The sequence below is a fragment of the Gossypium arboreum genome, chromosome 5 (genome assembly GCF_025698485.1).
Source record: "Gossypium arboreum isolate Shixiya-1 chromosome 5, ASM2569848v2, whole genome shotgun sequence".
Classification (NCBI taxonomy): domain Eukaryota; kingdom Viridiplantae; phylum Streptophyta; class Magnoliopsida; order Malvales; family Malvaceae; genus Gossypium; species Gossypium arboreum.
In genome coordinates, this window is record NC_069074.1 from 47,965,230 (window position 1) to 47,990,583 (window position 25,354).

The following is a 25,354-nucleotide window of genomic DNA, read 5'->3' on the forward strand; positions in this document are numbered from 1 at the left end:
CTCTAAACAAATTCCTACCTCCATACATGCGGGCTACATCAACTGAATCAAATTCAACCTGGATTTCAGGTCAACTTCTTACTGGTTGAACGTAACGCAGCTCGATTACAACTCTAAAAGAAAACACTAAACTGCCCCCATATGTTGGCCCTGCATCAGCTGAATTAAATTCAATCGAGCTAAACCTGAATTTCAAGTCAAGTTCAACTTCTTACTGATTGAACTTGACTCTTGATAACAAACCCTAAAGAAACACTCAACAATAATGTGTAAAAATCCTACCCCCATACATGCTAGCCCCGCATTAGATGAATCAGCCTTATTTATAAAAGAAAACAATAATCTTCTTAACTTTCTCAAAGCTTCTTCATAATGCCTTTAAAAACTAAACTGAGCTCATTGCTTTGAAATGGGCAGTGACAAAGATTCATAGAACATAACAAGATCCAATAAAATTAAGAAACACTTTAACTCTCCCTCAAAAAAATCCTCAAGATTTGATAGGGTTTTATATGAAAAGCAAAAATCATAATTAGTTCAACTATCATCTATCACATTCGATGAAGAAACACATAATGTTAAATGTGAAACAGTTTGAAACTTTCTTACCCCAAAACTGTTCCTTGTCCTGGCTACTTTCTTGACTTCTTTCTAGATGACTTAGATTGAGGTCGCGATGGCTCGGCACTCTGTGAAACTCCCTTTGAACTGGTAGCTTGGTTTGATTTCGAGTTCGAAGTATTAGAATTGGTAGCTGAAGCAGTAGGTTCGTTCTTATCTCTAACCACTGCACCCTGAGATCCTCTCACCTGGGCCGCTCTCTTATCCTTTCGTTTAGGCCTGTAACTTGATCTTTCCCTCTTGGGGAGCCATCTTTCTGGGTCTGGTGGAGGACCTGGATTTGCTGGGTCAAACCCTTTGGGATACCTTGGCTTTCTCTTCCTCTTTTTCTTCGGTTTCTCCTTGGTCTTACCATCCTCTTGAGCTTCAGCAAGCCCGGCACGAGAAGCACCATCAACAGGTTTTGCTCCTGAAGTTTTCTCCAAAGCATCCACATCAGCCCCCTTCAAACCTGGTAATGGCTTCAATTGCTTCTCATAGGCTTCAGCCTTCTCAACATTTGCATGAGCAACTGTAGTTATCAGCCCAACCAATGCTTCTATATTTCCGTTACCTTTTACAAGCTCCTCGTATAGGTGGGCAGCTTCCTCCTCCTTGCCATGCCTGAGTTTGAAGGATGCAGCCTCTCGCATAATAACACTAAGCTGGTCATCCTCGGTCATAGCAGTTTTCCACCATTTGATTGCAGAGTCAAGCACAGCAGCTGCACCATTTATATCTCCAGCACGTTCTTTGAGAGCAACAAGAGTGGAAACAGTGGCAGGCATGTGCTGGATATCAGGCACCTTAGCAAGGGAGTCAGCTGCAATCTGAGGGTGACCAGCTGCAGCAGCAACCTGCGCCCTTGCTAAGAGAATGATCTTCGACTTTTCAGGGAATCTCTCAGCAAATTGACCCAACATTTCTTCAGCTTTCCCCACCTTGTTTTCTCTTACCAAGACAGCAGCTTGAAGCAGTAGTGGCATCACATTGTCAGGAAACATTTCTGGCAAAACAGCAACAAGTTCCCTAGCCTGCAGAATTTTACCCCAAAAAAGAAGAAATAAGGCAAACTGCCAAATTGATTAGCTAACTGTCTTTTCTATTTCCTCAAAAAGGAGAGATGGGAAAAACCAATGCATATCAAAAGTGCATAATCCCAACACGGAAAACCTGATCCATCTTATTTGCATGAAGAAGTAGAAGAACACGATTTGCATATATTGTCTCTTTTTGTTTTGGTGAAAGCTTCAAGTCAATTGCACGTGCGAGCTCAAACTTCTGCGAGTCTTTCTCTTTAAGCCGATCAAGCTTCCTTAAGCTATCAGATATTTCTTTTGGACCTTTCACAGCAATAAGGTTGTTCACTGCCACTGCAAGTGATGGTTCATCTGCCAGATTTCGGTTTACAATATCTGTATAAGCTCCAGCAGCCTCCTGTGTTTGACCAAGGAGCTGATAAAGAAAAGTAACTCACATTAGTAGCTGCTGCATTACCTCCCTTCATGAGAAGGAGATAAAAGAAGAAAAGGGAAATAATATGGAAATTGATAACACGATACTGTTGTTTTACCTGATGAACATAAGCTAATTGGACAGCAATAGGAGCGAGTTCAATCTCTATGTCATCATCAGCAAGGTTTTCTTCTGTTAGTGTTTCCTGGCCAATTCTAACAATAAAAAAGACAAAATTTAGAAAAGAAACATGCATCAGCAATCAATATCAGAAAATTTTGTGGTCCATGACTATTCAGACACATCTTAATATTCAATGCATAAGCCATGCAATATGTTATATCAGTTCCCTCAGAAGCCAGTGCAGTAGAACTGAAAACCTTGATATGAATGAAAATAATACAGATGTCATTATGATACGGATGCCAATATGCATAAATAATACCCCTTTCTATCTGAAAAAGGAGTTGCTATCCTATAACCTAACAATCTGGAAGCCAATTTAATATATGCTTTATTTCACAAAATTTCTCAAGCATTTTATATAGTGTTTTGCGAGAATAAATAGGTGCCTATTTCACAATTATGCTAGATTGAAATGCATAGGGTCGACCAAGAAAAACCTATTCATCTCTCTACATCTAGTGCACAATAGAATGATCAAGAATTAAAATATTATTTTGAAGGCTTAATGACAAGAGCCTTTTTTTTATACTGTAACTTTTTCATATAATAGATCAAATGTTTGCAAATGGAAAGGTCACTCAACTATGTATTTCCTAACTACAATTGAGAACCAAAAAAAAAAAAAAAAGGTGAAATTGTTCAAAAATAAATAGACAGTTAGCATATTAAGCAATTGTTAAAATGGAAAATTTCAAGATAAAGAAGGCCCACCAAAATAAGTTCGATAGAATCGATACCTTTCTTACATTCTATAAAGTCTAAATATATTGTTGAAATAAGACTAGCCCAAAACACAACCTGCGGATCTAATTATAACACTAGACATTGATACCCCAATATTATCGTGTAACAAGAAAATATTTCTTATGATAAATACATCAAAAGAAAAAAAAATAACCAGTACCTTCGGGCAGTGAGCAAGAGTTTTTCAGCATCCTTAAGCTTATTTCCTTCAATTAGAGAACAAGCAATGTTATAGGCCAACTCAAAACTGCTAGTGGCCTTAGTCTTAATGGCATCCAAAGTTCCTTGCACTTCTGAAGCTCTCCCGGCTGATATCAAACCAGCAACCAAATTAATTTCCAAGGAATCAATCTTCACTTTTTGGAGATTCCTACAGATATCAACACATGCGTCCATTTTTCCTAGACGATATAGAATCTGAGATTCTAGCAACATGCTTGGTTGAGTCTTATCTTGTTTCTCCAAAACCTCCAAAGCTTCATCCAACTTGTTTTGTCGGTATAGGCAATATGCCTATTTAGAGATAGCAAGAAATACATATTAATAAAAAGTTACAAATAGTAATTAGTTTTGGAACATCAATGCAACCAAAATGCGGAGATCTATTATCGCCCAAATAAATTAAAAATCAAGAAAGCAAACATGAAGTGCATAGTGAAACCATGTTACTCAGATTCAGTTGTGCGTCAGGTACAGGATGTGTCTAGCATAGGCATAATTAATTTTTTTACAATTTCTTCATGTATTCAGAGGTTTTTTGAAGGGCCATATGCCTATGACCATGAAATGTATCAGGCACGGATGCTTAAAAAGAACTGATGTACACCGACAACATAAGAGGGAAACATGAATAAGCAGGTCAAGTCAACATATCCATACAAATATGTGAACCACTATATAGAAAAAAATGAGCGAAGAGAGACCCATAAATCAAGAACTAAAACTCTGAATCACGATTACTAGCAAACTTCCAAAACCTACTAAATGATATATAAATCAAAGAAAATACAATTACTGTTTTTGCTAATTATCGAGAATTCTAATTATGATTTTAAAAAAAAAGTGCAAATAACTAAAATGGACACAGATTGACACGTAAGAATTCCACATAGAAAAGCCAATCCCTGAATTTTCTTTCTATTACAAATATTTAAACTTAAGTTTTTTTTTGTTCAATAATATTCAGTAATCGAATAAAATTGAAACAAAGATCAGATAAGAAAACAAAGAACACGGGAAAAAGAGAATGCGGGAAACAACCAACCTTGTAGAAACTGAAATCAAAAGAAACCTTCTGAGAAGATTGAATTGCTGAGAGAGCCTCCTCGATTTTATCGGCCTTTATCAACGCCACAACTTTGCATCGAATGGCGTCTTCATCTCCCGGCGCAACTGATAGAACTGCGTAAATTCAAAATTCAGTAAAAATAATTAAAATTCCATTAGATTTCATTGATTATGAAAATAGAAAGATAGAATGTACGAATGAAATGCACCTTGATTTGCAACTTTGACGGCTTGTGTGAATTCGGATCGTTGGATGTGTCTATCGAGTGAAGTGAAAAGATCTTCGATAGGTGGAGGAGGCTGCGACGGCGATGCAGCCGCTTTTAGCTTCTCTTTAGGCTTCGGCGCCATGGATTTCCTCCAACGAATAAATCAGATTGTCTTCTCTCTCTTTTTTTCTCGCTTCCCAAACAGATGAAATGGGATTTCGAGGGTTTCTTTTTTTTTTTTTCCCTCCTTCGGTTTTCTCTTGTTTCTCTAGAATGGCCGCTTTCAAATGGGCCTCAGACTTTGAAAAAAAAACAGTAAAAGCCTGTTGCAAACATGGGCCTGAATCAACCATTTGTCTCAATCGATCTAGTGAACAAAACTTATTTTAATTCGAAAAAAATAATTTAAATTTCGAGTTAATTGAATTAAGTTATTTGAATTATTTGAGTAAACTCGAATAAGTAATTTAAGTTTTGAGTTCAAATCAAGTTGAATTTTACGATTTGAATAACTCAAATAATTCAAATAGCTCGAATAATTCGAATAACAAATTGGTATAAATACACTTTTGGTCATTATCAAGTTTAAAAATAAACAAATTGGTTTCTATCTAAAAAATAAAAATAATTTTCAAAATTTTAAAATGTTTATAAAAATTCAAAAATATATTTTTAAAAAAATAAAAAATTCAAAAATCTAAAAATATATAAAAATTTAAAAATTACAAATTTTCTAGAGCAATAATTTTGGGACCTAAATAAGTTAATTAATGATTTAATTTTATCATGCTAAAGTATTTTTATTATTTTACTTTGAAAAAGTTTTCAAATATATATGGTTTTAAATTTATGTGTACTAACATGAAATTAATTATATTATAACAAGATTTTAATTTGATATGTTTAATTTTTAATTTAACTCGAACAATTTCACTCGATTCAATTCGACTTAAATTTCATTTCACTTGACTCAATTTGAAAAAAATTCAAATTGAGTTAGTATGATAAAATAGGACTTGTCAACTCGATTAAATTAAAAATTTTCCACTTGATTCGATCGAATGCTCATCTCTACTGCTTTTTAATTTTCGATTGAATTTACATGCAGAGTGAATTCAACATTAACTCATATAAAAATTATTAAAAATATTTTTTATATTTTAAATAAACTATATAATATAAATATATTTTTATATTTTTAATAAATCTAATAAAACAATTAATATAACAAGATTTAAAACCACACCACCTACATATGTAAATCCTCAATTTAACTTTTTAAGCATGTTTGATAATCCAAACTAAAATACAAATAATGGATTTTTTAATAAAAAGGGTTGGAAATAATAAATAGATAATGAATTACTTATCACTTAATATAAAAATTTTTCAAATTTTTTATTTGCTTAACATTATCCTTTAAATATTTTATTTTTAAAATTTTTAAAATATTATTTATCAAAAGTCTAATTAAATTTTGTACTAATTTTTTTAATACAATTTAAGACTTTGTATTAAAAATTGGGCCTCGGCCAGAAGTTTTGTACGAAGAAAAGAAATAAACTAAGCCTACAAAAACAGGTCCATTACTCCTAAGAAAAATCATTCCTAACCTAGCCTAATAATTAAAAACCACTTAAACCCACGAGGCCTCATTTTGTTACCTCTAATGCCCAATATTTTACCTGAGTTAGCCTCTACCATTATCTAGATACTTGATTACACACTATCAGTTCCCAAGACTCTCTCATTGATTACCTCTTCCTTTATTAGTATCCTATTCTAGTTTTTCTCCTATGTCTTTTTAAATGTTTTGTTTCTTACAATACCCCTGCAACAACTACTCTTTTAGCAATATTTCCTTCGATTACTCCCTGTTGTCTCATTTCCTCGTTTGTTACCCATGCCTTTCTTCTCTTCCAAGCATTGCCAAGTTCCTCGTCTTCCTCCAGTGCCAGTAGCACCTTTCTCGATAATCAATTCTCCAAATCAGTATTATTTAGACTCTCTACTGCTGCTCTTGCAAGTACAACTCCGTTACTAGATCTAGAGATTTTCTGAAACTAGCACTCTTCAAATCCAATTTTGCGTAATATATCAAGCATATTTTATAACTTAAATTAAATTATTAATTTTTTATATTTAATTTTTCAGCACTTAAATTCTTAATCACATATATTTTTCTATTTAAAATAATTTTCACTCACATTTTAAAATAATTTGTTTTATTTTAACTAGATTATGACACACTAGGAGTTAAAATTTTTATATAATAAATATATTTATAAAGAATTGTTTCAAAAATCAAACGAATACTTTTTTTTTTTAAAGTTTAGCAAAATAACTGAGGAGGACAATTATTTAACGACATAGTTGACTTTGGCATCCCTATAGTCTGGAGGTTGGAGTCGGCACCTCTACATACTGATTTCACAATAAAAAAAAAACTTCAAAAATTTCAACAACCTTCCCCCTTCAGCCATGACACCTTCATCAGCTTTAAAGGCTTCAATTTATCCCGCAAACAATTGATAAACTTATGTCTAAACAGCTTTAAAGTTGTTTATATGTTACATAGTTTCTTTGTTCTTTCAACTAAGAGATAATTTTTGAAAATGTCTCCATTGAGGATTAAACCCAAGATTGCAGCTACACGGACGATATATTTTTTTTGTGATAAAAAATACAAGTAAAAACTTAGACCCCTAGAGGAGGATTTTCAAACAATCTTAGGCCTAGTCTCCTAGTATGAACAGACTTAGCAAGACAATCAGCAATTAGGTTTTCTTCTCTAAGAATATACTGAATTTTCCACTGCTCTATCTTCCTCAAAATAAGATGAATTTTCCTAACTAAGGAAGAGTTAGAACTCCCTGAAGAATCTTCCAAGATAATATTAATAGCTTCAATATTATCGGTTTGGATTAGGATTTTCTCGAAATGCCTATCCAGAATAAGGTTTAGCCCATCAAGGATTCCCCAAAGCTCTACCTCCAAAACGATGCAATTGCCCAAGTATTTAGCGAATCCATTGATCCACTCACCATTATGGTTTCTAACACAACCGCCATCTGCAGTGAAGCCTTCATCAAACCTCACCGAACCATCTGTGCTCAAACTCACCCAACTGTTAGGTAAAGGCCAACTGAAAAGATGACTTCGTGCTTTATGAGATGAGATCCTTCAAGTGGAGGAATACTGCTTCTTCTAACTGTATGAGATTTTAATAATCTCATCAACACTCTAAGTGATGCCTTGAAAAATGAACAAGTTCCGATTCTTCCAAATATGCCACACGATAATCCCAAAAAGGCATGCCCAATTGATTCCATCCAAAGAAGAAATTTGGCCTTGAAAATTGCTCTTCATCCAATCAAAGAGAGATCCAGAATAGAAGACCAAAAGGTCTTGCTGCGGAATGAGCTTGTCCCAGATGCCTCTCGCAGCCTTATAATCTCTGAATGTATGCAAAACATCTTTATATTTATATCCACAAAGGCCACAAGCACTGCTACTCCCAAAGCCACGTCTTTTCCTCTCAGTGTTAGTTAAGAGGCGTTGTTTGAGAGCCAACCAGATGAAAAAACGAATCCATGAGGCCCATGAAACTTTCATGGAATTTTTCAGTGCCGATTTTTTTAGTTAAAAGAGCCTTCAAGAACCTGACGATGGATGAGGTGGTGGGACACCAATAATTTTGTTAATAATCTCATCGAGAACCCAAGGTCTAAAAAGGTCCAGCTTCCAGGAGCCATCACCTGCAACCATACTATTAAGGGAGCAATCTAAAAAAAGGTTAACAGAATAAGGGATAATCTTAAATAAAGGGCCACAATTGAGGATCCAAGGGTCTTGCTAGCACCTGATGCTGTTTTAGTCTCAGACTGACACGGATGGTATTTTCATAAACCATTTCCACTACTTTGACATGGTCCATCACATATTAGCCTTCATTCCTTAAGCTTCACTTTTGTCAACTCCATTTATAAATTTCACATGATTTGAAATGACTAAAATATCTCCACAAAAAAGTTTATTATTTTATAAAAAGAATGGTTTTTGGTAATTGCTCAATTAAATTATAGTTATATTTCATTAGTACTGCATATGTTATTATTATTATTAGTTTCAAACCATATTTTTGTTATTTTATAAAGGGTGACACTAACTCAGTAAGCCCCTTAACTATAGTTAGATTTCATTGATATTGTATATGCTATTATTATTAGTTTTAAACCATATGTTTCATTATTTGCTGAATTTTTTCAAACCCATATCTGTGTTCTAAATATATGATTTCTATACTCATACGTGTGTGATAGAATTACTCGTATTAATAATATCGTTGATTGAGTTAGTGCCACAAGTTAATTGAACACCAATTTAAGATTGATGAGGGTTTTTTTAAGTTATAACTCTACCTACGATTCAATTGTTAAATAAATCTTTTGTAATTGTATTTTTAATGTTGAATTTTTCTTTCACCAATATGATAACATTTTGACATTTTAAAAACATGTTAAATAATGCTACCTAACATAATAACATTTTAACATGCTATAAAAAAGAGAGAGAGAGTTAGAAACCAATTGGAGTGCATTTAAGATTCTTAATCATATGCATTTACCTATTTAATTTTATTGTTACTTACATTTTGAACTATTTTTATTTTAATTTCCTACATATTGTATATATATATAATTATTTGTTTCAAATTATATGTTTCATTATTTATTAGATGTTATTTTTAAACACATGCATATATTCTAAAATATATGGTTTGCACATGCATACACGTTGTAAGTAAAAATGTTTATTCATAAACATAAAACCCATGATATTAGAATTTCATAAGGGATACACCCTAGAGTTTTGTATATTAAGAGACTGTTAAGTGTATTAGAAAACTGTAGAAGACTTGATTGTCTTTAAGACCACGCCAAATGAGAGACTCCACTAAGATATAGAACGCTTGGTTTGTATGACTATTGTTTAATTGGATCTCATATTGGGTTAGTTAGGAGTTGTTGGGATTCTACAATAGCAAAAGGTAGAGTTCAAAGTAAAGAATAGAGTAACAAATGAATGAAAGATTACTTGTACTCTAAAATATGCCAATTAAACAAATCATCATGTGCAACATGGTTGGTCATTTCTCAACAAGAGTAAATTAGATTGATTTGACCCCCATGACTGACTAGCCAACAGTGAGCGTAATATTCACCTGATTTTCTTTTGCTTATCCTAGATTTGGTAGGGAAATTAGAGAACTGAGAATATATTTATGGAAAGTGGACACTTCAAATGGTTTCTGACTATCTGCTTAATGTTCAGGTTCTACTTTCTAACCTCAACATTCTCTTCTTCTTCTTTGTTAAGGTCAAACTAAGATAGATGATTTAACCTTCTGGTAAGTGTTACAGCTTTGCACGTTATGACTATAGAAAGGAAGAGTATTACAGGAAGACCCTATATGGGGATCGCTTATAGTTGAAATATTAGTAAAATGTCTATAATGAGGATTCTAATGGAAATCTTATGATCATTTAAGAAATTGTTGCTGATGGATTAGAAAGGATAGTCGAAGTAGAAACTCTGGGCCAAGGTAAAGGTAGTGTAACAACCCATTTTTAATGAAATCAAAATAGTGGTTTTGGAACCACAAATTCAATGTGAAAATATTTATTTTATTATTATTTTAACATATACAGTATATTAGTAGTGTCGTATAAAAATTTCATTAAGAAATTTTGTCGTTTGCATGCTTAATTAAGTAAAAAGGACTAAATCGTAAAAGGTACAAAAGTGGAGTGATAGTAGTTAAAGGTATCTATTAGCTATGAAATTAGTTTGTTAAGGAATTTAAATGGTAATTAGACCATTATTCCTATGAGTGGACAAATATGGACACATTATTAAGTAATTTAAAGGTTAATTACTAAGGTTAAATAAGTAATGTAGTAAATAATCTAAAGTAAAATAAAGAATAACAAAATGTATCATCTTTAACTCATCTTTCCCACAGAAAATAAGGAAGAAAAACACCATTTTAGGGTGTCTGAAGGCTTGGATAGTTCATCCTTGCATGTGAGTAAATTTCGGTTCCATTTTTAATGATTTTTATGTTTTCGGGATCGTTGTAGCTTAATCTAGCTAGCCCAGGTACTAATTTTAAAAAATGTTAAAGGTTTAGGGTTTTGCTGTGAATGTTTTTGCATGATTTATGAAGTTTGATGAAAGATTATGAGTTCTTGTCGTTAAATGAAGAACTTTTGTAAAATGATTTTTGATGAAATTATCATTTAGGTACTTATGTAACACCCCGTACCCGAGTCCGTTACCAGAGTCGGACACAAGGTGCACACAGACTTAACTTAATTAATTTCACAGTCCATTTAAAAATTTCCAGACAAGCTGTTTACTGCATCACTGTCGTCTTAAAAATCATATCTTGAGTTTCAAAACTCGAAAATCAGTTTCGTAATTTTTCCCTGAAACTAGACTCATATGTCCATCTATAGATTTTTTTCTAGAATTTTTGGTCGAGCCAATTAGTACAGTTTATTAGTTAAAGTCTCCCCTGCTCCAGGGTTTGGCTACACTGACCTTCATGCATTACGACTTGGATATCTCCCTGTACAGGGATTCAATACTGATGCCGTTTGTTTCTATAGAAACTAGACTCAAAAAGGAATCTATACATATATGGCATGACTTATGAATGTCCCTGGTTAATTTACAATGAATTTCCAAAGTCGGAACAGGGAATCCAGAAACCGTTCTGGCCCTGTTTCACGAAAACCTAAATGTCTCTTAACATATAACTCATATGACCGTTTCGTTTCTTCCATGTGAAAGTAGATTCATCAAGGTTCATTTACATAATTTATTCACTATTTAATTCCATTCCTACTATTTTTAGTGATTTTTCACATCCACATCACTGCTGCTGCCAGCATCTATTTTAGGGTAGACTTTATCTAACACATAGTTTCTATGATTCAACTAACCCTTTTGCATATATAGTCCAAAATATAATCATGATGAACCATTCTAATGGCTGATCGTTGCCAAACATTTCCATGCCTCTTAATGAGCATATACATACCAAATGATTATAACATTATGCTCAAAACATTTATAAGCCATTTTCGCATGGCTATCCAAAATTATACAAATCCAAAGGGTCCATGACCCACAACAAAAAGGGGTAGTCCTATACATTAACCAAAATATCCTCTCACTACTAGTCTATTCTATACATGCCATAAGATATTCCAAAACATAGCAGTACCAAACAAAGGATAGTGATAGTGTGACTAGTTCTTGACGATCCCCGAGCCTGTAGCTTCCAAATGAGATCTATAAAACAGAGAAAACAAAGTAAACGGAGTAAGCATTTCAATGCTTAGTAAGTTTTAAGCAGTGTCAATAGATAACAATCAAATTATAACATAGTTGTTCGTATTTTATTTCACTCTTCCTTCGGGCATACCATCCCTTTTACCGAATATGCACATCTCATCATATACAATAGGCGATAAACTTTCACATAAAAGTGAGCTCATGTGACATAGATATATTGTATGATTTCACATAACCTCTCACACTGATCCGATGTCACATACTCATAGGAATAGTCTCATGGATTGCTCTCGTATGCATCACATAACTACCTTATGATTTAGTTCAAATCAAGCTCGCATATAAACTTGGAGTACATACCTGTTTAACCTTTCGCATTGAATATATTTATAAGCAATTCTTATTACGAAGTCTTATAGCTTTAACCTCTACTCGGATTATCGGCGAGACCTTTAGCTTAGACGAAATCTCCACACGAAGTTATCGGGTCTCACCCGGAAAAAATCTCCACACGTAGTCATCGGGTCTTACCCGGACATAATCTCCACACGTAGTCATCGGGTCTTACCCGAAATATATTTCCAAATTTCATGTACATTTAATCACATGTTACAACGTTCACATTAGCCATTCGGCTTTACCACATATTCATATCTCATACATATTTCACATTCGCCATTCGGCTTTACCACATATACATATCACACATATATTTCACATTAGCCATTCGGCTTTACCACATATACATATCACACATATATTTCACATTAGCCATTCGGCTTTACCACATATACATATCACACATATATTTCACATTAGCTATTCGGCTTTACCACATATACATATCTCATACATATTTCACATTAGCCATTCGGCTTTACCACATATACATATCACACATATATTTCACATTAGTCATTCGGCTTTACCACATATACATATTACACATATATTTCATATTAGCTATTCGGCTTTACCACATATACATATCACACATATATTTCACATTAGCCATTCGGCTTTACCACATATACATATCTCATACATATTTCACATTGGCCCTTCGGCTTTACCACATATACATATCACACATATATTTCACATTAGCCGCTCGGCTTTACCACATATACATATCACACATATATACATATCACACATATATTTCACATTAGCCGCTCAGCTTTACCACATATACATATCACACATATATTTCATATTAGCTATTCGGCTTTACCACATATACATATCACACATATATTTATTTATCTTGTACATCAATTTCAGCCATAGCTTATAAGCAACTCAATTAGTTTGATCAATGTTTGCAACAAATTCAAATATTCACCACAAGCTGTTTTCCTGAGCAATAGTCACTAAATTATTTATAACTAGAGCTACAAAACTCAAAATCAATTGCCGTTAATTTTCCCTGAATATAGACTCATATATCTTCCACCCATAAAATTTTCAGAATTTTAGGTTTGGCCAATCAATACCAGATTTTTCTTAAAGTTTCCCCTGTTTCACTGTTTGACTAATCTGACCACTCTTCACTACGAATCAAATTTTTCATTGTACAGAACTCATAATGTGTTCTATTTGATTCCATTTGAAACTAGACTCATTAAGGAGTCTAAGCATATAAATCTTATCTTATAACCATTTTTGTACAAATTATAATGATTTTCCAAAAACAGAACAGGGGATTTCGGAGTCATTCCAACACTGTCCCACACAACTTTAAATATCTCTTTATAGGAAATTTCTTTGCTTCCACGGTCTCTTTTATAAGAAACTAGACCAACTAAGCTTTGATTACATATTTTATTCAGCCTATAATTCCACACCAACAATTTATAGTGATTTTCTAAAATCACATTACTGCTGCTGTCCAAGCAAATTATTACAATTTACTCTTAAATTCCAAGTCCAAACACTTATGAACTTACCATTTGGGTTTAAGACATATCATGGCCACATCATATCTTATTAAATCAACTCATTATGTCCTATTATGATTGAATTTACTCAACGATTAATCGCTTAAAACTTACCTCGGATGTGGTCGAACGATTTCGGCGGCTATTCGATCACTTTTTCCCTTCCCTTATCCAACTTTGGTCCTCTAAGCTCTTGAGCTAATTCAAACAAATTCAACTTATTAAAGTCTCATTATGCTAGCTTATGGCCGAATATGACAAGGAATTTGATAGGTCATATGGCCACCTTTAGCTCAAATACAAAATGGTCATACGCATTTTTAATCACATTGAGCAATTTAACACAATTAATCTAACATTTCCTCATGTACACCTTTATGACTTGATACACCTATCATTAACCTAATATCACTTAACTAAGCACTTTAACAAGTTTTCTTTATCTATACACACATTCGGCAATGACAAGGACAACTTAACAAACCTTAAATTCAACTTATAACGATACATACTCAATATTCAAAGCATTTAACATCACTTCATCATATTCTTACATCATGGCCGGATGCTCCTTTTAAACCATTTACCCTCACAAAGCATAAATTTCATCCTCAAGCTTACAAGCTTATAATCCCATGAATTTTAACCTCATAATATTCATCCAACTCTCACTCATTAGCTTCTAACATAAATCTCAAAATCTATAGTTTTTTCTACCCATGGTCAAAACCTCCATCAACACCAAATAAATAAAAATATACTCCATGGATCTAAGGTAGAACCGAGAAAGGAACTCATAAATATCAAGGTGTAAGCAACTACTATTGTTCATCTAGATTTAGCATGAAACATAACCATCACCCTTATTAATCTCCATAGCGAAAACCTTACTCAATCCAAAATCAAAATTTCAACATGGGTTACCAAAATAACTTGATATCTCACTCAATATCCACTAAAATTTCAAGAACTAGCATAAACTTTCTTACCTTAATTTTGCCTAAGATGACAAATTGCTTCATCTCCTTTTTCCTCTTTTCTATTCGGCCAAGGAGAACCGATTTCCTCTTTTTTTTTTCATCCCACTTTCATTCTTCTTTTTCTTTTATTATACTTAGTATTTCTTTTATTTTATTTCCTTTCTTTTGCATAAAATAATGGCCATTTCATGGAGATTTACCACATATTCTAATATATGCTCCATCATGGCCGGCCACCATGTATAAAAAGGAGTATTTGACATGCAAAACTATTGTTTTCACTACATGCTTTAATAGGTCCTTATAGATTAACCTGTCACCTTTCAAAAGTGTCACACATAAGTCTTATTAACTAAATTCACATGCAATAGACTAAATCGACGCCTAAAACTTTCACACATTCTTATTCACATACTTTAGACAATAAATATCATATTCAAATACTTCAGTGACTCGGTTTAGCGGTCCCGAAACCGCTTTCCGACTAGGGTCACTTTAGGGCTGTCACAACTTATTTGTAAAAGTAGTAAAATGTCATGATGAAATTATGAATTGATGATTTGTATGGGTTGACATGAGTCCCTAGGTAAATCGACAAGCATGATATGTCGATGAAATTGCGTAAATGTTAATTTACGAGCTTAAGGACTAAATTGTAAAGAAGTTAAAATATTAGGGGCAAAAATGTAATTTTTTAAAAGTTTAATTTTGGACTAAATTGAACAGTATGTGTATTAAATGAAATGAATTTGCTTATTTAGATCAAGTTAATCCTCGTATGGATTTAGATCGAGGAAATGATAAAGTCTAGGATTAGTGATCATATTTTGACATCTTTAAAATCGAGGTAAGTTCGTATGTTTTAATAACGTTTTAATGTTATTTGATCTATATGCTATTATGCTATTTATCATATCATGTTACGACAGAAATCTAATGACGTTACGATGATTATCGAGCCCCGTTTGAACCTTAGGAGTATATAGGATACAAATGACATGTCATTAGGGTTACCATATTTCGGGTGCTGGTCCGAATGTCTTACCAATGGCTGAGTTTTGGAATTTGTTATGGATACTCGTCAAATTGTGTGAGTGGCATCATGTAGCTACATTCCGACCGCCAGCTTGTATGAGCAGACCCATTTATGGCTCGAGTGAGTAATGATGTAAAAGAAAAGGAAAAGAAATGGTTTCGACCATATGTTAGCACACTTTGTGTGAGCTTCCCAAGTATCTGATATTATTCTAAGTGGTTCAAAAATCATGAAAAGGGAAGGAACGGTAAGTGTTCCAATAGCTAAGTTAAGAACTTATGGAAATGTTTGAATTGTTGATGATCAAATTATGTGTAACCTTGTTTGTGGAAAATATGAATTTAAATGTGCTATGTTCATGAAATCAATCTTACCATGTGATGATTTTGCTAAGTTGTGTGTTTAATCACTAACTTGTGTTGTTGATGATTCTTAGGCTTGTAGTAAGCTTATGTTGGATTGATTCATATCTATTTTATAAGATTATGCATTGAAATGGTAAGCTATGTTCATGATTTACGAACTTACTAAGCGTTATATGCTTACGTAGTTTTCTTTCCATGTTTTATAGATTATTGGAAGCTTGATTGGTTTGGAAGCTTGCCGGAGACCTATCACACTGTCCAGAGATTATATCGGTAGATTTTGATGTTTTGGACAAGTTTATAATGGCAGGTGGTGTAACAGTCCGATTTAGACCCTAGTCAGAATAGTGATTTCAGGACCACAAATCTGAGTCAAAGAAATGTTTAAATATTATTTTCTATGTTTATGATGTGTGAATTAGTATATGTGAAAATCTCGTATGAAAATTTGAATGTTTGCGTGCTTAATTTAGAAAAAGGACCTAATCGCGTAAAATATAAAAGTTGCCTGCTATATGTTAAAATTGTCTAATTGATTTGGCTTTATTTATGAGAGGTATTTATGTGGTAATTATGCCATTTACATGGTTAATGGACATATATGGCCTTATTACAAATGATTTTTATATGTATTAATAAAGGGCAAATTTGGTATTTGATTAATAATATAAGTTAAATAAAACAAAGCTTAAAATAAACTCATTTTTCTCATGTTTATCAACCAAAAATCACACATAAAAGAAAAGAAAAGGATAGCTAGGGTTCGATCATTGAATTTCTTGATTAAGGTATGGATTTTGTTCGGTTTTTGATTATTTTTACGTTTTTGTAATCGTTGCTTCGTATATTATCAAACCCATGCCTTAATTTTTGGTTTTTTTGATAATTTTGAAATATGTCATGGATGAATTCATGAGCTTGGTGATGTTATATGTTGAAATATGAAAGCTTGATGTTAGGTTTACATGTTTTGTCTTTGGATTTTTGATGAATTTGAGTAATTTAGGCTAAATTGTAAAAAAGTTATTTTGAGGGAGTAAAGTGTGAAATAAATGAAATGTGTGGACTTGTATGAGAGCTATGAAAATTCTACTAAGCTTGTGTACAAGCAAACTTTGTGTATTTTGTGATTTTGTGAATTAGGGACTAAAGTGTCGAAATGTGAAAATGTGAGGGCTAGTTTGAAATATGCCTTAATTATGTGTATATGGATTGGTTTGAATGATTTAGTGAATAAAAGGGTTAATTTTGAATACATATAGATCAACAAAAAAGGAATTCGAATTTAGACTGAGTGAAGTCGAAGGTTATTGAGTAAACAATCTGAGTCAACAACTGCGAGTACAAAGTAAGTTTGTACGTAAAACATGATGTTATAAGTATGTTTTGATGCTTTGTTTATACATAGATGGTATATACATTTAGTTTTGATGAATACGATGATAAATCAATGGTATTTGGCACTAAGTGTGAGATTTAAACTAGTTTCGACTATATGAGGCACTAAGTGTGCGATACCGAGATAGCTTCGGTTAATTGAGAATGCACTGAGTGTGCGGAATTATTATAGCTTCGGCTAATCTTTAAAGCACAAAGTGTGCGGATGTTTAAAGCATTGGTAATCTTCGAAAAGTCTTAAAATATCCGAACAAGAGGTGAGAATGAAAATGAATGAATACGGGAATGTTCAGGTAAGTTTATTACCTATGTGGTAGATGGTATTATGCATATAAAGTTTATTGAATTGGTGTAAACATATGGATGATGTTGGCATGAAATTGATAGATGAGTTGAGAATTTATAAGTACTTATGTGTTGATGTTTCATATTTTACATATTGCTGATGATTATGGTATGAACTTACTAAGCTTTTAAAAGCTTACTTTGTGTGTGTGTTTGCATTGTTTTATAGTTATCAAAGCTACTGTGAGCTCGGGGATCGTCAAAGATCATCACTACACTATCAAAACTAATTTTGGTACTTTGAAAATGTATCTATTAAAGTATGGCATGTATAGGCTAGAAGTTGTGGAATTATGTTTTGTGATGTATATATATTTAGCCATGTGATATGGCTTGGTATGGTTGTGGATATGTCATGGTTTAGGTATAAGATATGTGATGCAATATAATATATTTGATATGTTTTAGTTGGACAAAAGAAATGGTAAATATTGGTAAGTTTTGACAAGTTTTAACATGAAATTGAATGATGTTTAGAAAGAAATGTTTTGACAAGCTTTTGACTTATGTTTTGATATAGATTGGTAAGGCTTATGAGTATGTATTTGATTAGAATTGATATGTCATGAGTGGCTTATGTTTTGATTTAGAGTTTGGCTGAATTGGTTGTGCATATATGCTTATTTCTTTGCTAGTAGGTTGACCCAAATTGGGGTGGCAAATTGGCTATTCAAATGGCCTATTTTTGTCTACATGGGCAGAGACAAGGGTGTGTTTCTCAGCCGTGTGCGACACACAGTCATGTTGCATTGCCGTGTGTCCCCTGGGGTACCCTACGAATTAAAGGCAGTATACCCTCTAGTTTTTGTACGGCTTAGACACACGGGCATGTCTATTGGTCATGTGTGGCACACGGGTTGGCACACGGGCGTGTGGTCAACCGTGTGACCCAAGTCAGTAGCCTCCCTAATTTTCACACTGCCTGACACACGGGCATGTCTTGTTGCTGTGTGGACAAGTCAGTATGTATGCCCTGTTTTGACACGGTCTAGACACACGAATGTGTCTAAAGCCGTGTGAGGCACACGGCTTGTTTACACGGGTGTGTGACCTGTATAACTTTGAAAACAATGTTTAAGTTTAGAAAAATTTTGTATGCATTCGGTTTGGTCCCGACCCCATTTTAAAGCATGTTTAAGGTCTCGTTGACCTAAGTAAGGGACTCTGTAATGATATATGAATATGTTTGATTGATACTTGTGAATTTATTGTGGAACGTTCTGATTTGTCTGGTAATGCCTCTTAACCCTAGTCCGACGATGGATACGGGTTAGGGGTGTTACAGGTGGACTTGTGTTCAATGAGCTAGTTGTTATGTTTGGCTTGTATATATGATATTATGGTTGGTGTGCTTTTGGCACTTTCATGTTTGATGGTTGGTGTTTATACAGTCAAATTGATTCATGGTTTTATGGCCAAAGTGGGAAGTGTTGGCATGTTTGCAATGTGATCATTTAGTGTATGCTTTGATATGGATTTAGTTAAGTATATTTGGATGAAATATGACCATTTAGACATAAATTTAGGTATGAATGCTTGTTTGTGTTTGAGGTGCCTATATGACATATTGGTTGTATGGTTAAATGGCCTATTGAATTGGTCTTATTATGCATGTTTTGAGCATGTAAAGGTCTTGGTTATATGTGCAAATGGCTTATAGGTCCACACTTGGTTTGGGTGAAAGAAATGGCTTGATTTTGGCCTATTTCTTGTCCACACGACCTAAGACATGGGCATGTGTCTTAGCCATGTGTGACACACGGCCATGCGACACGACTGTGTGTCCCCTGTTGGTTTTAAAGGTTCCAAGTCAGGCAGTTACACACCTAGCACACGGCTTGGCACACGGGTGTGTGAGGCCATTTTGAAAGTTACAGGGCTTGGCACACGGGCGAGTGGTGTAACACCCCTTACCCATTACCGTCGCCGGAACAGGATACAAGGTATTACCAGAACATAACACATACCATTAAACATAACCGAGATAGAAATATGTCATCCAATTTGATAGTGCATCGTATAACATATGTCTTGATCAATATTAGCCAACTTTAATGGCCTGTACAAAGTAGCTGGTCGAGTACTGTAAGTAATATTTTAAACCTAGACAAATATGTCACGTAACAAAATAATTAAGCCTACTATACATGCCATAATTCAAAACGTTTAGTTCAAATACCCTAAAGTATGATAGTGCGGGTAGATCTTCACGATCCTTAACTCCTGAGCAAGCTGGAGGACACTATAAGACAAAAGAGAGAAAACAAAGTAAGCTTATAGCTTAGTAAGTAAGTATGTAAATACTAATTAAAGAATCTAATATGTTTACACAACAATTCAAGTATATCTACTTTAACTTAACTATTCATTCCACTTTGATTAAGCTGTCTCTGCTGCGTCATATTCATTAAATAAATCATAACTCAAGTTACAAAACTCAAAATTCAAATCCGTAAAATTTCCCTGAATCTAGACTCATAAAGCTTCTTGCTAATTTTTTTCTATAATTTTTGGTTCAGCCGATTAGTACAGTTTATTAGTTAAAGTTTCCCCTGTTACATAGCTCGACTGATCTGACCTCTGTTCACTACGAATTGAATTTCTCTCAGTACACAATTGAAACAACCCTGAAGTCTGTTTCATTTAAAACTAGTCTCAATAAGAAATTTAGGCATGTAAACTATATTTCTTAATTTGCTTTGTACAATTTTTAATGATTTTTCAAAGTTGGAACAGGGGATCACGTATTCATTCTGAGCAAGTCACTTACAATTGTAAATATCTCAAAATATAGAATTCCTTTGCTTGCTCTGTTTCTTTTATATGAACTTAGACTCATTAAACTTTAATTTCACATCTCATTCAACCTCTAATTATATTCCTCTTATTTTTGGTGATTTTTCAAAATCACGTCACTGCTACCATCTAAAAACAGTTTTAATGTTAATTTCACTCTTTCACACATTCTTTATGCTAACCTCATTTTATCTTATAAATGTATATACCACAAATCATTTTCACCACATATCATTCACCATAAGTGTAGGTCCAAACCACAATATCACCACAAAACCATCCCGTTGAACAATTCGGATCAATCCTCGATATTTAATGGTTTCAAACACACACCCCACCATCATACTTCATTTAGTTCGGCTCTCTTGTACACATGGTGAACACTTAGTACCACTCATGCGACCTAGCCGATTTGTCTCAGTAGCTCTCTTGTCTACATGGTGTCCTTCACTTGGAATCACGCATGCGACCTAGCTACATTTATCTTTCACGTAGCTCTCTTGTCTACATGGGATACATCCCGTATCACACATGTGACCTAGCTACTACATGGTGTCTCGTAGCTTTCTTGTACACATGATGTGCACTCAGCATCATACATGTGACCTAGCTACGCTCCTCTATTTCATTCGATCTCTCAAATGTTCAACCGAGATCTCTCTCTATATTTATTTCCATTCTTCCAATAGTCGATTTATATTTTAACATCACTAGTATATTTATATAATAGGCTGAAATATAAGAATGTACATGAAATTATTGTAATATTTACATACAAACTTACCTTGGTGCAAAACGTGGAAATTTTGCAATTTAGTCCAAAACTTTTTCCTTCCCGCTCGAGGTCAATTCGCGCCTTTCTTGATTATGGAGCTTGAAAGTTGAAGAAACCCTAGCTATGGAGAGAGGAGAATTCGGCAGCAACTAAGGAGGATGATGATCAATTTTGTGTTATTTTTCCCATTTTATTTCATTTAATATCCAAATGACCAAAATGCCCTCCTTACTAAACTTTCAAAAATTCCTTCCATGTCCTAATTTTGTCCATGAACTTAAAATTGGTCAAATTGCTATTTAAGACCTCCTAATTAATATTCCAAAACAATTTCATACTAAAACTTCCGGGATGCAAATTTTGCAACTTATTCGATTTAGTCCCTACTTTCAATTTAAGCACTTTAGGCATAGAATTTCATCACGAAATTTTCACACAATCATGCAATCATATCATAAACCCCAAAATAATTATAAAACAATTATTTCTATCTTGGATTTGTGGTCACGAAACCACTATTCGATTAGGCCCTAATTCGGGTTGTCACAATTCTCCCCCTTTAGAGATTTTCGTCCCGAAAATCTTACCCAGAAAGAGGTTTGGGTACTGTTTCCTCATAGCTTCCTCAGTTCCCATGTAGCCTCTTCTATCCCATGTCCGTGCCACAATACTTTCACTAAGGCTATACTTTTATTTCTTAACTGTTTAACTTCTCGAGCCAAAATCTTTATTGGTTCCTCCTCATAGGTCATATCCGATCGAATCTCAATTTCATTGGGAAATCACATGTGAAGGATCGAACGATAACGTCATAACATTGATACATGAACACGTTATGAATTCTTTCTAACTCTGCCAGAAAAATAACCGATATGCCATCGGTCCAATTCTCTCAAGAATCTCATACGCCCAATAAAACGCGACTCAACTTGCCTTTTCGACTAAATCTCGAATCTTTTTCCATGGTGACACCTTCAAGAACACTTTATCACCCACCGAAATTCAATCTCTTTTCTTTTTAAATCAGCATATGACTTTTGTCGATCCGAAGCGACTTTCAAGCAATCTCGAATTACTTTTATTTTCTCTTGGTTTCTTTAACTAGATCAACTCCGTGAATCTGCTTCTCACTAAGCTCACCCAATATAAAGGAGTCCGACACTTACGACCATACAAGGCTTCAGACGGTGCCATTTGTATACTTGATTGATAAGCTGTTATTGTAGGCAAACTCAATTAAAGATAGATATTTCTCCCAACTACCTCCAAATTCTAAAACACAAGATCTAAGCATATCTTGAGTACGGATTACTCTTTCCGCTTGACCATCTGTTTGTGGATGAAATGCGGTACTAAAGTTCAATTTTGTACCCAAGCTTCTTGTAACTTTTTCCAAAATCTCGAGGTAAATCTTGGATCTCTATCGATATTATAGACATAGGTACTCCGTGCAACTTCACAATTTCAGCAATATATAATTCGCTAATTTATCAAGTGAATAATCAGACGTCTTGGTATAAAGTGGGTGACTTTGTTAATCTATCAACCACTACCCAAACAAAGATCCTTCTTTTAGGAGTTAAAGGCAAACCGGTTACAAAATCCATGGTAATCTTGTCCCATTTCCACTCGTGCACCATTACCGGTTGAAGTAATCCTCAAGGCACTTGATGTTCACTTTTACTTGTTGATGATCAAACACTTGGTTACAAATTCGAAATGTCCTTTTCATACCGGGCACTAATACGACTTCTTTAAATCATTATACATTTTGTGCTACCAGATGAACCGATAAATGACCATTGTGCGCCTCATGTAATATTTTCTCAATTAATTTATCGTTTTCAAGACACATATCCTGTCTCGAAACATCAAATACATCCGGTCCAACTCGAAAATCTGAGTCGTAATCTGATTCGCATTGAGTTCTCTTGATCCGCAACTCACTATCATTCTTTTGAGCATCACAAATCAACTGGAGAAATAATGGTTTAGCTCTCATCTCTGCTAAGATTGACCCATCATCAGACAATGCTAACCCCGTGTTCATGGCTCTCAAAGTAAAAAGAAATTTTCTGCTCAAGGCGTCAGCAACTACATTTGCTTTTCCGGATGATAATCAATCACTAAGTCATAATCCTTTAATAATTCAAGCCATCTTCATTGTCGCAGATTCAGATCCTTTTGATTCATCAAGTACTTCAAACTTTTGTGATCGGTAAAATTCGACATTTTTCACCGTACAAATAATTTCGCCAAATCTTCAAGGCAAAAACAACAATGCCGCCCAAATCATGTGTAGGATAGTTCTTCTCATGCGGTTTTAACTGTCTCAAGCATAAGCTACCACTTTACCCTCTTGCATCAACACACATCCAAGGCCCGTTAATGATGCATCACTATAAATTACGAACTCCTTTCTGGCTCGTCTTTGTACTAAAATTGGTGCTTCATCAATCGTGCTTTCAACTTTTCAAAACTCGTTGACATTTATCACCATTCAAACTTAACATTCTTTTGCAACAACTTAGTCATAGGAGAGGCAATCATCGAAAATCCTTTAACAAAACGTCTATAATACCCGCTAAGCCTAAAAGCTTCTAACCTCGGATACATTCTTGGGCGGTTTCCAATCAACGATCGCAGAAATCTTGCTTGGATCCACCTGAATACCATCACCTGAGACTATATGTCCTAAAAATCTGACTTCACGAAGCCAGAACTCACTTTTACTAAACTTGGCAAATAGTTTCTTTTCTCTCAAGATCTGCAATATAGTTCTCAAGTGTTCGGCATGTTCAGACTCATCTCGAGAATAAATTAAAATGTCATCTATAAACACTACTACAAACTTATCCAAATATGGCCGGAAGATCCGATTCATTAACTCCATAAATATAGCTTGAGCATTTGTTAAGCCGAAAGGCATCATAAGAAACTCATAATGTCCATACCTTGTCCTAAAGGCGGTTTTCGGCACATCTGACTCCTTAACTCTCACCGGTAGTAACCGGACCTCAAATCAATCTTTGAAAACACTGGGCCCCTTTAATTGATCAAATAAATCATCAATCCTCGGCAATGGGTACTTGTTCTTTATAGTCACCTTATTGTCGACGGTAATCAATGCAAAGTCTCATTGAACCATCCTTCTTCTTCTGAATAATACAGAGCACCCGAGGAGAGAAACTCGGTCTCACAAATCCTTTGTCTCGTTAACTCCTGCAATCGAGCCTTCAATTCTTTTAATTCAATGAGCCATTCTATATGGAGCAATCGAGATCGGTGCGATGCCAAGCAACAAATCAATGGCAAAATCTATCTCTCTGTTCGGAGGCAACCCGGGCAATTCCTCCGAAATACATCCGAAATTCACGGACTATCGGATCGATTCAAATTTCAGTTGAGGCAACTCAATATTCATTACATAAGCGGATAAGCTTCACACCCTTTTCTCATGTATTTACATGCGGACATGTGCGAAATCACCATAGGCAATTTATTTGATTCATCTGTTTCAACCCACGAATTTCTCCATTTTCACATTTCAACTCTAGTGTCTTTTGTTTACAATCTACCTTAGCATCATACAATGTTAACCACCATTCCCAAGATAACGTCAAACTCACCAAATGGTAACATCATCAAGTTGGTGGAAAACAGTGACCTTGAATCATTAATGGGCAATTCTTGCAAACCTTGTCAACTAGCACATATTGGCCTAAGGGTTCGACACTTTAATCGTAAACTCAAGAAATTCAACAGCAACTTTTTATTGGATACTAAATTCATGCAAATATAGGAATGAGTGGACCCGGATCAATCAATGCAATAACAATAGTATCATAGAGAAAATGTACCAAGAATGACATC

At 34.2% G+C, this 25,354-nt stretch overlaps 1 protein-coding gene across 1 annotated transcript; it reads right to left on the reverse strand.

The window, feature by feature from the left end:
* Window positions 1-377: 377 nt before the first annotated feature.
* LOC108453382 (uncharacterized) lies at window positions 378-4,801 on the reverse strand. Its single transcript, XM_017751452.2, has 6 exons — window positions 4,482-4,801; window positions 4,250-4,386; window positions 3,146-3,498; window positions 2,174-2,270; window positions 1,774-2,055; window positions 378-1,634 (listed from the first exon to the last, which is right to left on the reverse strand). The coding sequence occupies exons 1-6, from the start codon at window positions 4,621-4,623 to the stop codon at window positions 633-635; spliced, it is 2,013 nt and encodes a 670-aa protein (XP_017606941.1). The 5' UTR covers window positions 4,624-4,801; the 3' UTR covers window positions 378-632.
* Between the last annotated feature and the right edge of the window lie 20,553 nt (window positions 4,802-25,354).